The sequence below is a fragment of the Aquila chrysaetos genome, chromosome 2, assembly GCF_900496995.4.
Source record: "Aquila chrysaetos chrysaetos chromosome 2, bAquChr1.4, whole genome shotgun sequence".
NCBI lineage: Eukaryota > Metazoa > Chordata > Aves > Accipitriformes > Accipitridae > Aquila > Aquila chrysaetos.
In genome coordinates, this window is record NC_044005.1 from 11892559 (window position 1) to 11905183 (window position 12625).

Genomic DNA, 12625 nt, shown 5'->3' on the forward strand with positions numbered 1-12625 from the left:
TTTTACATATCTTATAAGCTTTCTACATTAGCAGCTTTTCTAAAAGAGTCACTAAAATGAAAGTGTTGTTACAACCATGCAATCAAGCACCACGGTGTCATAAAACATTGTTAAAGAACCATGGAAAGACTAGTCTTACTAGTCTAGAAGATGATTATACTGCTGATAGAGTCCACTTGGAAGAGACACAAACGTATCAGCAGTGCTTGTGATGACATATGCTGCACACATTTGATCAGTGCTTTATAATATCTTGTTTTCACCCATCATACAATTACTTCAGATTTATCTCAGTGATCTAACAGACTGTGATGCTGGAAACTAGAACCATTTTGTTTCTTACACTGCTGCAGTAGGTCCTATGCAGGGATCGGCACAGGTACCTGGAGAAGGGGATTACGCCTATGGCGGAATTTGATCGTGCTATGGGTCCATTAATGTTTTGTTTGTGAGTGGCACTGGGCACGTTTTGTCTTCTATGTACAAGGGATATATTTCCCTCCTTGGTCATTTCACTACTTGAACCCACCTTAAAAATGGAGGAATCTTCCAACTAGATCACAATCTTTTTGGAAGAATCCCAGTAGATCACACCATTCAGAAGACTGCAAATAAAGAAGCTCCGATTCAAGGAGGATAAAGGAGTTTAGTTCCAGGTGAGGGATTTCATTATCACTCATTGCTGAACACCAAAATCCTTGTATGAGACAACTGAGACATGCTATAGTATAGTAATTCTAAGTTAAGATGTGCAGAACTGGAGTTACTTAGCAATTTAAGAAGAGCGAGCAGATACTGAAGGCTTGCTGAATAGCTGATTTAATTCAGCAAGTACTGATCAGACACAGTCAATCTGTCAGTGGGTGAGCCAGCCTTGACAGATGTTAACAGTTTACCAAGACGACATGCAATAAGAGAGCAAGCACATGCTGATTTTTCAAATAATTAAGAATGCCCTTCCATCACAAAAGTTTTATAAGAGAATCTCCAAACAGAAACTTAATGTTTTCAGACATCAGTAAAAAAGAAAGTGGTTGCATTCAGGAAAGGAAAGCTGTAACTCAAATCAGACAGGAACTTGGAAATGTTAGTTGTGCAAATCTCTGCTTTCTGCAGTGTTATGAGAAGTGCTGACATAGGCCAAGTAGTCCCTATCCCTTGGCAGTATTAGCTGGATCATTAGGAAAAAGAAACAAAGTAGAAGCTGGGTGTTGTCTTTCAAGTGAAGAAAGCTGTAGAATTGATGTAATGTTTGACTTTTACAGGAGGCATTCATAGCGTCTCCTCCATGGAGAGGCAGCAGAGGTTCCAGCACCAGCATTCATTCCCAGAACATCGCTGCAACTTAAAAGATGCAGCACTGGAAATAAATCCAACATTTGTGCAGCAGCTATGAGTCTCACATTATCAATTATGCCTTTATGCTGTTCTGTAGGCACTGCTGAAATTGCGTACAGCAGGATAGTAACAGACTCGCAGCAGCCTCTCTGACACTTACGTGCTAGCAAGCTGTCTCAGGAGCTTGTGCACTTTCCTTGGCATGGCATTTCACATGTTGGTGATTTTGCAGGGCAAGGAAAGCTACAGCCCAAACACTTGCATTAGTAGACTGAGGTTGGAAAAGAATGGGAGGCACTGCTGTTTTCTAACAGAAACTGAAATGTCATCTTTATATTCCAATAAGCATTAAAGACCGATACTAAAAAATACCACAAGCTTTTCTGCACCAAAAAATGCAGAACTAACTTTATCCAGCTTCTACCATGCTATTCCAATGTGTACAGTGTATAAAATATCAAGCACTGATCTGCAGGTGATCCTCGCAGTATGTCCTAGATCTAACAAACTATAATTGGATCTAGATTTGAAAGGGTACATGGACATCACGGGCAACTGGAGTTAAAGCTGTTACAGTTACGAAATGGACCCGCAGCTAGTCCCAGCGATAGAATGAGCATGTTTGCATTAGTAATGGCCCTGTACGGCTGCTTAATCTGCAAACCTTTACCAAGCAGAAGATTGCTGGATAAAAAGAAGAGTATATTTGACCTTTTCAGGAATAATCTGAAGGAGAAAAATTAGGATGTTGAAAAACATTAAGCTGCCCCTGGAATGCCTAGCATACTTTAACTAAGGAAAGACACTCAGCTACCTACAGTAACTGAAACAAATAGGTACCATTTTCATTCCTTAGTAATAGTAAGATTTTGCTTTTGACCAGTAACTATGTAAAGCTTAAGGGTTACTGCACACAAATAGATTCATCATAAGACTGGGAGTTATCATGGAGAGTATAATTATGATTATTAAATCCACTGCATGGAGCAAGGGGTGTTCTAGACGAACAAGACAAACACAGGATCTCAAAAGCATTATTGAAGTTCGTCCCCAACACCAAATCAAGAGCTGAAGTTTCTGGCCTTGACTGGGTGATTCTTGCCACTTTTTAAATCACAGCACCCTATACATGGTTTCTCTTAACAGTTGCAGACTGTTAACAGTTCTTGAATGAAATTCTGACATGTATAAAAGAGATCCAGTTCTTTCTCAGATAAATGTTAAATTTGCATTCAAGTGTTTGCCATTAAAACATTGTCTATTTATATAATGTTATAGACATTAAAACATGTCTATTTATAAGGCAAATTGCAAATTTTCTAGAAAGTTGCAGGAACACCATCGTATGCAAGATAACATATTAATAGGATATATATTTCTGTAAAGGTGTCAGAAAGAAGCTAACACTGCTTTATTCTCACTGTAAACATGACCCAAACCATTTCATTTTAGTTTTATGAGCTTCTAACTAGAAGTCTTCTTACAGGATCACATTTCTAAATGTTGTCCTTCATGTCTATCTGGCTCATATGCAGGAAGAAAATGGTTGTCTGTTTTCTTCCCTCTCCTTCCGTTTTACTGTTGAGACCTATTATTTCAGTAATTCACACCAGAACACCATTCTTTGTTCAAAAGAAAAAGAAAGTATGTTTTGTACTTTAGATGGATGTTGTAGTTTAGACATACAAGAATGTTATTGTTTAGAAAGTTTTCTGTAGATCAGATGAGCCTTTATTGAAAAGTTTAAGGAAAATATTGATGCTTCTGTATATGTTGCAGTCATGCTGGTACAGAAATAAAGAATGGATGCTGCTATGGACACATCATTGCATCTGAGAATCATTAAAAAAACAAACAAAAAAAAGGGAAATATTCCAAGCCCAAGAAAGTCACTTGCAGAGAAGCTTATCAGGGGATTTTCTAGTTCAGTGCATAAACTTTTAGACTACTGACTAGGCAAGAGTTAAGATAGTAGGTCTAAATACCATAGGAAGAAGAGTCTGTGCATGGTTTTTCTCCTGATCATAAAAATTTTCACAAACATTACTTTGTTACATACATCACCTTTATGTATTTATAGATAAGACATCAAAAAGGTGATGAATTTGAAACCTGATTTTTGATGTTACATCTCATTTACTTAATTCCGTATTAATTTTTTTCAATCTGAAGCATGTTTATTGCTATGTAACATCAATTATTTAACAATGAGACAGCATAGTTGTAATTTTTGTGACCATAGTGAAGAGGTGCACTACTCTTCACATTAAAACAAAAAAAATTGGGCATTTTTATGTTTTTGTTTTGTTTTTTAACTGGAGTGTATACAGCGTTTCCTTAGACTACATGCAGTTACCTTGTTTTATGGGGGATCTGATACGCAACATACCTTGGGAATCTTTAATACTAGCAGGATCAGCAAGTAGTCCATGCAGCTTTTCTCCATGATAAGGATAGCTGTGGGAAGGTTGAAGAGTATAAAGAGAAAAAAGAAAAAAAAAAAAAAAAACCCAACAAACTATCTGCACTTCAAAGATTCCCTTCAGATGAAGCAGATAGAAAATCCACATAGATTATTGCAGAAGCTGTAGGTGAAATTAAAAGTTGCCGTCTCCAGTACATGCATTTGCCTGAAGTATTCTCTACGTTTACATATTCTAGGGCAAACACAGCTGTAAAGATACATACTGCTCTTTTCTTTAGTCTGAAAGTGTTGGGACTTTAAACTTGGGGTCTGTTAATACTGAGATCACATTTACAGTCCAAAGAATTATGTGTCCAGCATGTAGCAATCTTGATTATATTCCGGTCAGGATGTGGGAAAGATGCTATTAGAAACAAAACAATCAATTCACTTAGACAGTCCCACAAACATGCTTTATGGCATCTGCCTCCTACTCATTTTAAGTGAGGTTTTATAGTGACACATTGGTGAAGATTAGTACACAACTGCAGGCAGATGCCCATGACTGATTCAATTGTTTGCACTGACACTCACAATTGCTGTAATTGCAACTGAAGTGATAAAAGCCATTGCAAAAAACAGACAAAGTGAAACCAACATTGTTCCTCAGAGATTTTATTAGTTGAAACCCAGAAATGCACAATCCACTGTTTTTTCGTGGTATGAATTCACCACAGCATTTCCGTTTGCTATGCCTGCAATACTGTCCTCATTGATTTAACATAAGAAGATTCAAAAGGCCTCTTTAAAAACAGAACTTGTACAGTAAAGTCAATACATTCCAGCCTCACTTGTTTAAAAAAAAATTATTTTCAAAAAAAGTGATTAGAAGATAAAGCAGCAAATAATTTTCAGAAAATCAGTAAGAATTTAATGTGATCCAAAATAAAGAATATTTCTAAGCTCTAGCTTTCCTGTATGCTCCAAGTGCAGTTACCATTGTTCCTTTCCTCTTTTCTTCCCATAACAGCTTAACACCATTAATGTTCAAAGCTGGTATTTCTGAAGAGGAGTGACCATCTCCTACAGCCTCTGGAGAAAGAGAAAATGGATGTTTAGAACTAGGCAGTATCCAAAATCTTGTTGCCTTGTAGCCTGTCAAGCAAGTTCTTATGCAGTACTGAAGACTTCCTTCAAAGTGCCTACACTACTGGTGGCTCAGTCCAAAGGAATTAAGAGATGATCCATGTAGGAGTTGAAGATTTAACACATTCACTCCCCACTTACAAAAGAAGAGTGACTTTTGCAGACATATTTCACTGAAAATGGAAATCCCTTTGCAACATAACCCATATTATGAAGGTATTTTTAGCATCTTCATCTTGGACACTGGAAAACTCCCATTTAAATGCTCAAGGCTGTGATTTTATCTAATCCTTCTGTATCAGCTAAAACCAAAGAAAAACCCAAAACTTGTACAGGAAAGCAAAAAATGCCTGATTCTGTCCTATGTTCATTTAGACCAGTACACAGTGATGAAAAAATGCTATTGTTCCACTTGCAGTTCCCCACTTATATACACATGAATTCACTCTCATTGATCAAATGGGACACACAAGAGACAAGGTAGCCATGGATGCAGCAAAACCTTTAACTAAATTTTGTGTTAATTTTATTAAAGGAGATCATCTCCTCCCAATATTTAAATTGGGATTAGACTTGCCAATATATTGGAGAAGAGATACCTAAATCAACAATGTATTGCATCAGAAAGGAGTTCTGAGAAATTAATGGGAAGTGTTTTAAATGTCTCCAGTTACAGCACAGCACCGGAGAAGGTCAAACGCCCAAACAAGTTTCTTATAGAGAGACTTGTCAGATCTGATGCTTTGAACACGAGGCTCACACCCGCCTCACATGCACACAGCTAGGGAAACACACCTTGTACGTTAGCAGCACAGAAGAGATTCATGCTGGGAGTCCGCGTCAGAGAGAACCAGGCAGCTACATCTAAGGTCCGAGTAAGAGGGAGGCCACGGCACTGCCCTGTGCCGTGCCCGGAGGGAGACGAAGCCCTCGGCAGAGCTCTCTGCAGAAAGGGAGCCTTCTGCAGCCTATGCGTGTAGTACAACTAACTCCTGTCTGTTAAGAATCTGCCCCATGTTTGCTGTGGTGGTTGACTACGCTTCCCTAGAAGATGGGCTGGTGTAAAGTGTTCCATGAAAAGCTAGAGGGAGAGCACAGGTGGAAATGCTGTAGGTACGGCAGCAGCACCTCCCGAGTGGGAGGCTATGCAGCCGAATGGCTGCGATTGCCTCACAGCTCTACTGGAGAAGGGTACGCTCCGGTGCTGTGGGCACAGCACCCTGAAAACCAGGCCTGGCAAAGTGCCCGATAAAAGGCATTTCCTCTCTAATGCAAGCGAGAGAGAGGAGCAATTTATTGCAACAGGCCAACGGAACAAGACATTGTTGCCCTCAGTGGTTTTATTTTAGTAGCTTTTACATTCCCAACCAAGTTCAGAACCACACTGTGGAACGCACCATAAAAAAGCACTTCCAGGCTCAGGCAGAAAGAGGAATAAACATCAGCCCTGCTCTACGAAGAAGGATTAAAGTGCTCAGAGTCTTATCAGAAACTAAGGCAGGGACGGCAGCTGAACCCAGACGCCCCAGGGTGAACTAGGGCTTAAATACAAAATCCCCCTTCATATGCGTGTATGCTGATCCATACATTTCAGAAATCTAGCACTTGAAAATGAGATTTTACCTTCTTTACTGCTTTTGTCTAAAGAAGTCAAGAACGTCCTTAAGCCCTGTAGCCTCTGCCTGTAAGTAGAAACATGAATAAATCCTGCCATCCTGTGCACCAGGACATGCAAATACTTACTTGTGGGAAGTAAGAGTATGTTACCACAAAATAATTAAAATCCAATTTAAATTTTAATTCCTCTGACATAGATGAGAAAATTCTGGCTCCAACAATTTATTACTTCAGAACAGCACCAGACTTGAGTTTGTAACAAACTCTAATCCGGTTTATAGTCCCCAAAGCAGCATTTACTTTTCCCAAACTAATATTATCCGACAGCGTGCGTTATTACTCACACAGCTAGTATACCATACAGAGTACAGCCGTATGCACACTTACTACTTCTAGGGGATTCCTGCCATCATAACCAGTTTGCTTCAGGTCTGCACCAGCTAGGTACCAGGCATACAGCCCATCCACATCGCCTTTAGCTGTAAGGCTGGAAAAAAAATTAATTAATATCGGTTCTAAATCTTTCAGTCCATTTCAGTGTGCTCCTGGGTCCTGTCAATTAGCTCAGCAGCCAAATGCTGACCCAGAACAGGCTCAACATGGCTGCCAGGGTAGAGAGGTAAGTAAAGGAACACTATTACAACAACTTTGAATAGCTGAGCAAGCAACACAGCTTGATGAATCAGTTCCTTAAATTAATAGGGCTGTGCTATAAGTACTTACAACAGGTTAGTTTCACATAGTGGGTGTGACTGTGACCAAAGGGGAAAAAAAGTCATGCAGTTTCATATTTCACAACATAATATTTATCTCATGAAATGAGTTGGGGGGAGGGCAATAGCTAAATCAAGATGCAGCTGAATAAGTGAGAGCACAAGCAGATGTTCTAGCAATCAGCATGCCCTATTTAAAACCATTAGGAAACCCCCTTCACAAGTTTGCGTAACTATGTTTGCTATCAGGAGTTATGACAGCATATTTACATGATATCATTTGGACAGTAACAGCTACATTTTTTTGAGTTTTATAAGATAATTTGTAAGACTTAAAAAAAAAAAAAAGCTTTTTAAAGATGACCTCTATCTGCCATGTATAACAAGCAATAGCAAGGATCAAAATGAATCATATACAAATAAGCAAGTTAAAGTTTTCAGAGGAATGTACACCAGATTGTTTCTTTGCACATCTGCTGATAGTCTCGTCCATAATACTTAATGTTCATTTTTGACTTTTATTTTGGTAAAAGAAGGGCTAGCAGCCTGTACATATGCAAAAGCATGACCGTCTGTACCAAGCCTGTGGACAGGCTGAACAACTACCTTCACTTTTCTCAAGATACCAACATCTGTCAGGCTTCAGACCCGAGCTTGCCATGCGCTCACAGATTGTTTCAGCAGAACCACGCCGATAATCATCAAGTGAGGCTGAATCTCATTAAGAGAGGGGGAACCCTCCCCAGACTTAAGTTCAGAGTTTGCTGCCTTAAACAGTGCTCACTGTGGGGGAAAGGCATGCTGCTGGCAGCAGGGATGGAGAATGGTGACGGGCTCCTGGGTATGAAAACCAAGGCAGGCAGACCTGGTGGAGAGTGGAGAAGGCTGGAAGGTGCAAAGGGCAGACAGTCAGGTAAGTTTATGGAAAAAAACATGAAAGCAGGAGTGCAACATTCACTTCTCTGCTAGGCTGAAATCACTTCTGTTGTTGATTAAATCTCTTAAGTACCTGAAAAAATGTTTTCAGGGGAGTGGAAGCCTCTAATTGCAGCAGTCTGAGGAGAAAGTCGGAGAGAGGCTTTTGCTTGCAGCAGTCCCAGGGACTAGGCACGAAAAGGGAAAGAAACTGTCTCTGTGTTCCTCCATGCAACCCCACCAACCCTGAGACAGGGCAGAAGACCTATGGCTGGGGCCTTTGCGGGACAGGGAAGTGGCAGTGGGGTGCTATGAGGTTTAACAGTGCTTCAGTGTGACATCATGAAGAAAAGGATCAATAGATCACTAATGAAAAATGCCATCACAAAAAGAGGCCCCTCAGAAGCAATAAGGAATCAGAGGAAGGCAAAGGAAGTCTAACAGGAAGCTCAGTGGGAAGTCCTTAACGAAACTACAGGAAAAAGTAAACATTAATAAAGAAAAAGTGTAAGCATTAGTAAAGCAGAGAATAAATTGCTTAGCAGCCACTTCTGGAACACAAGAATTATCTTTATTTACAAAGACAAGTCTCTTGCTGTTGGCACTGGAAGGTCCCAGAATTAAGGGACAAACAAACACACAGCCTGCCTAGCAAGTGAGAGTTAGAAGCATCTCCAACACTGGACAGGAGAACACTGTATTTTCCAAACACTGTTCAGCTGCGTGCAAAGCGGAAACCATTTTGGGCAAAGACCAGCAAATTTAGAAATATTACCAACCTACATACCCAGGGAAATTCAGCTAGCATCACTGTAAACAACAAACAAGGACTACTGCACTTACTTGAAAAGTAACTGCCTAATAGCACCTGTTCAGAAAGAGCAATTTAACCCACATTGCCAGAGGTCAAATCTGTGAAGTGGTCTCCTTCGGTGACATTAGAGCAATCCAAATACACAGAAGTATCTTCAGTTTTGCAGCAGCCATTTACTGATCAAGTGAGAAATGTATTCTATGGAGACTATGACCCAGAGAACAAAAAGTGATGTAGCTTGCAAGAAAATGTAGATACCACTCTAAATAGAAGATACCTTCTATTCACTAAATTGATTATAATCAAGAACACCACAAAACATTTTCTTCAGTTCCAGATCATTGTAGCCAAGCCATACGCATCCGTATTTCCTTTACACACTGTAAGCATACTCCATATAGTCAAATATATACGCAGGACTTCTCAACATACACTATAGGGACCTTTGCTCTGTATTTTTTTCAAAGGTATTTATGCCAGCAATTCCAGCTACAAGTGCATCGTCTAAGCAGCAAGCCCATCATTTCTGTATCATGAAATGGAATAAAAAGAACTTCAATATACATTTATCGGGATGTTCAAAACCTGCTTTGTTGACAAAGAACTACTTAACACATTTTACTAAACTCTTACTGATACCTTTTATAGCAGATAATCCCAGGTATGCTGCCTATCAATACTCTTACATATAGAAAAAATTATTATGTACCCATTTCACAGTTTCAGCACGGCTAATGTAGCCATGATGATGACAGAGCTAAGATATCAAGAATAGCGATAATACAATTATGGTCTCTGATTTTGTGCCTCCCGTCACACTAGCATCAAGCTAACTCAGTTACAGGAGCTGCTGTTTAAGGGGTGCTCTGTTACTGTCAAGGTACCAGGAGCGAAGCTGCTCAGGTCTCTGAGGGTTTAGAAGGATAAGGGCAAATGCAGTTCTGGATCTGGGAAGTAATGAGTACAGCGAAATGACACCTTGGGGTTCCCTCCTGCTTCCTCAGGTACTAGGATTTCATCTTTCCCAGGGACATGAAGCTCTGTTTTTTCAGCAATTCTCCTTTTTCAGTGTCTACATAAAGCAATCAGGAAAAAGTTTGGGTTTTTTTTTTTTGTTTGGTTTTTTTTTTGTTGTTGTTGGTGGTGGTTTTTTTAGGTGTATCATCACCCTGACAGAAGAGAAAAATATTTTTTTCTTCCTTTTTTTTTTTTTTAAAATTCAGATCCTCAAAAAGCAAGTTAAAAGTCCAGCATAAGGCATGGTTTGTTCTATCCTGAACACATTTGGGAGTGCTGCTCTTAGCTAGTATCTCCACATCTCTCTCAGTTGAGAAAAACAGACTTTGAAAGATAGCAGGCATTAGAAGCTTGGTCCTAATTCCTGCAGAGGCATATTTATCTTTCCTCCCCCAGCTTACCCCCCAAGTTTATGTTAAATTGAAGAGTCATCTTATTCTGAAAGTTGCCGATTTTGAAAGGCTGCAACCTTGTATATTATATCATTTTATGAAATCTAAGAATATGAAAGAGAAAGTTGGTTTGACTTTATGCCCCTATTTAATTTTGTGAAGTACAGACTTGAACAGAGTATCTCTAGACAGGTTTTTTTCCTTTAAAAAACAAACACAAAACAACTGTTTACCAACTCCAGAACTTGACAAGCCTTCAGAATAAGTCTGAGCATCCCAATTTATCTCATCATGGTTTGGTTTTGCAGACAGATGACAATACTACTGCAATATGAGATGAGATTCTGGCATTTTTAACAGATTACTAACATTGAGATCTCTTTCTCATTTCAAAACAAAGGCATGAACCAGATACAAAACATCAATAAAGAGATTCTAAAAATCAGACTAACCCCTCTCACTGAGAAAAAGAAACAGCAAATGAAACCATGAAAGATTTAATAACTAGATCATCTTGTCTGCACCTATGTGCATCTCCACTTCCCACACAAGAGTTCCCGCTGATACCATCCAGCTCTCAGTTCTGGTTGGTACTCCTTTCCCTCTCAAACATCACCAATGCCAAAGGAGCACATTGATTTTATTTTATCTCCAAAATCTTCCAACTGAACTATTCTATTCTATTCTAAAATCATGAGTCTAAACACAAGGAAGCTGAGGAGACAGTATTAAAAGACCATGAACAGTGATTTTTGTGTTCTATGAAAGCCAGTTTGTTTGAGGACAGGTAAGTAGCAAGGGGGGAAACATGATTATAGCTTCTAATTCAGAGAGAACTCTGGAAGAAAAAAGTTAGGTTACCTATGGGCAGGAACCCAGAGCTTATCAGAAAGCAAGCAGCTTTGTCCTTCTAAACCCCAAGAAGTTGACATATAGCCTTGGTGACAAATTCAAAATGGTACAAATTGCAGCTTAAGGCACATTACAAGATAGAAGATATGTAGGAAAATAGTTCGAATTAGGCAGAGGGAAGATGTTATCAACAGCTTGTTCTATAAGCAGCTTGACCACGTGAACACGTTGACTACCACGAAGGTGCCAGTGCCTGCAAAAAGGCGGCTTAAGAGGAGGAGGTAAGAGGTAGGACTGAGAAGTGAGCCCGAGCATGCTGGAAAAACGAGTGTATCAGTCAGGTCATCTGAGGATACTCCCAAAGAAGTATCTGAGACATTTTGGCAGGAGGACAAACACCAGTACCTCCGATTTAATAACTTTTAGGCACCTGAATAACGCTCTGTGGAAAAAAGTCCGCTTTGGTGCAAAAGACTATGCCAGGCCCCCTAAAACAGCTAGAGGAAAGAAAGCCCTTCAGCTCTGCAGGAGCAGCGTAAGGAAGAGCCACCGCTCACAGACACTTCAGCGCTGTCTCGAAGCCTGACCGCTGCCTCAGGCTGGCTGTGCATCTGGTATGGGCCACGCAGGACGTCTGTCAGTGGGCATACCTCTGGCTGCGGCTGCTGCTCCAGCTGCCGGCCGGGAGAGAACCACAGCCCTGGCTCCTGACCCGCACTGAGGTGGGAGAACCTCTTCCCCTCTCACCCCAAGTACGCCACTCTGCGCCGAGTCTTCATTCAGCCTCTGCACGCACGTGCGTTCCTGCCCTCTGTTTGGAAGATTTACATTGTTTTTATACTAAACTTATTACCATCAATGCAAGTTTAAATGTTTATTATCAAAATATCCGCTTTGAACATCAGGAGATCGTGCAATACAGATGCAGCGTGTACGATATTCCTTAAAATGCTGTAACAAACTGCATCAGAACCACGTTTTGTTTAAAGGACCCTTGTTCTCCTCTTTTTTTTTTTTGACATACTACTCCCAGGTCAGGTAGCCAAACTGGTTCTGCATGTGGCACCAGGGCTAAATAAGGGGCCAATTAATTTGCAGAGGAATGTCATTCCCTAAGCCACTCCCCTTGCCTTCTTGGCAGATGGAAACTACACAAACCAAGGGTTTAGTTCTGTCCTATCACTTGCAATGCCCTGGGAAACGTCATGGTAAAAGTCTTACTAACACGCTCAGAGGAGACTGGGTATGACAATGGAAACACTCCTGCTAGTATTTCTTGATTCCAGAACTACTCAAAGGACAGAGTCCAGTCTCTATACAGAACACACATAAGCTTTAGCTTGACCTTGTTTTGTAGACAATATACAGCACTGGCTGGTCCCTACAAGTCTCATGGTTTCCTGCCAAGTCCTGATAT

General features: G+C 40.2%; 1 protein-coding gene across 3 annotated transcripts in view; it reads right to left on the minus strand.

Moving 5' to 3' along the window:
- Nucleotides 1–4401: 4401 nt before the first annotated feature.
- Nucleotides 4402–12625, minus strand: part of ASPG (asparaginase) — a 49306-nt gene continuing 41082 nt past the window's right edge. For 2 of the 3 annotated variants that reach the window (XM_030031524.2, XM_030031509.2), the window contains exons 14-16: nucleotides 6893–6992; nucleotides 6512–6570; nucleotides 4402–4834 (exon numbers count right to left, since the gene is read on the minus strand). In XM_030031524.2, coding sequence (XP_029887384.1) covers nucleotides 6517–6570; nucleotides 6893–6992 — 154 coding nt within the window. In that variant the 3' untranslated portion in view covers nucleotides 4402–4834; nucleotides 6512–6516. Of the gene's footprint in view, nucleotides 4835–6511; nucleotides 6571–6892; nucleotides 6993–12625 lie in introns of those variants that run through there. The other variant, XM_030031516.2, reaches the window with a different exon arrangement.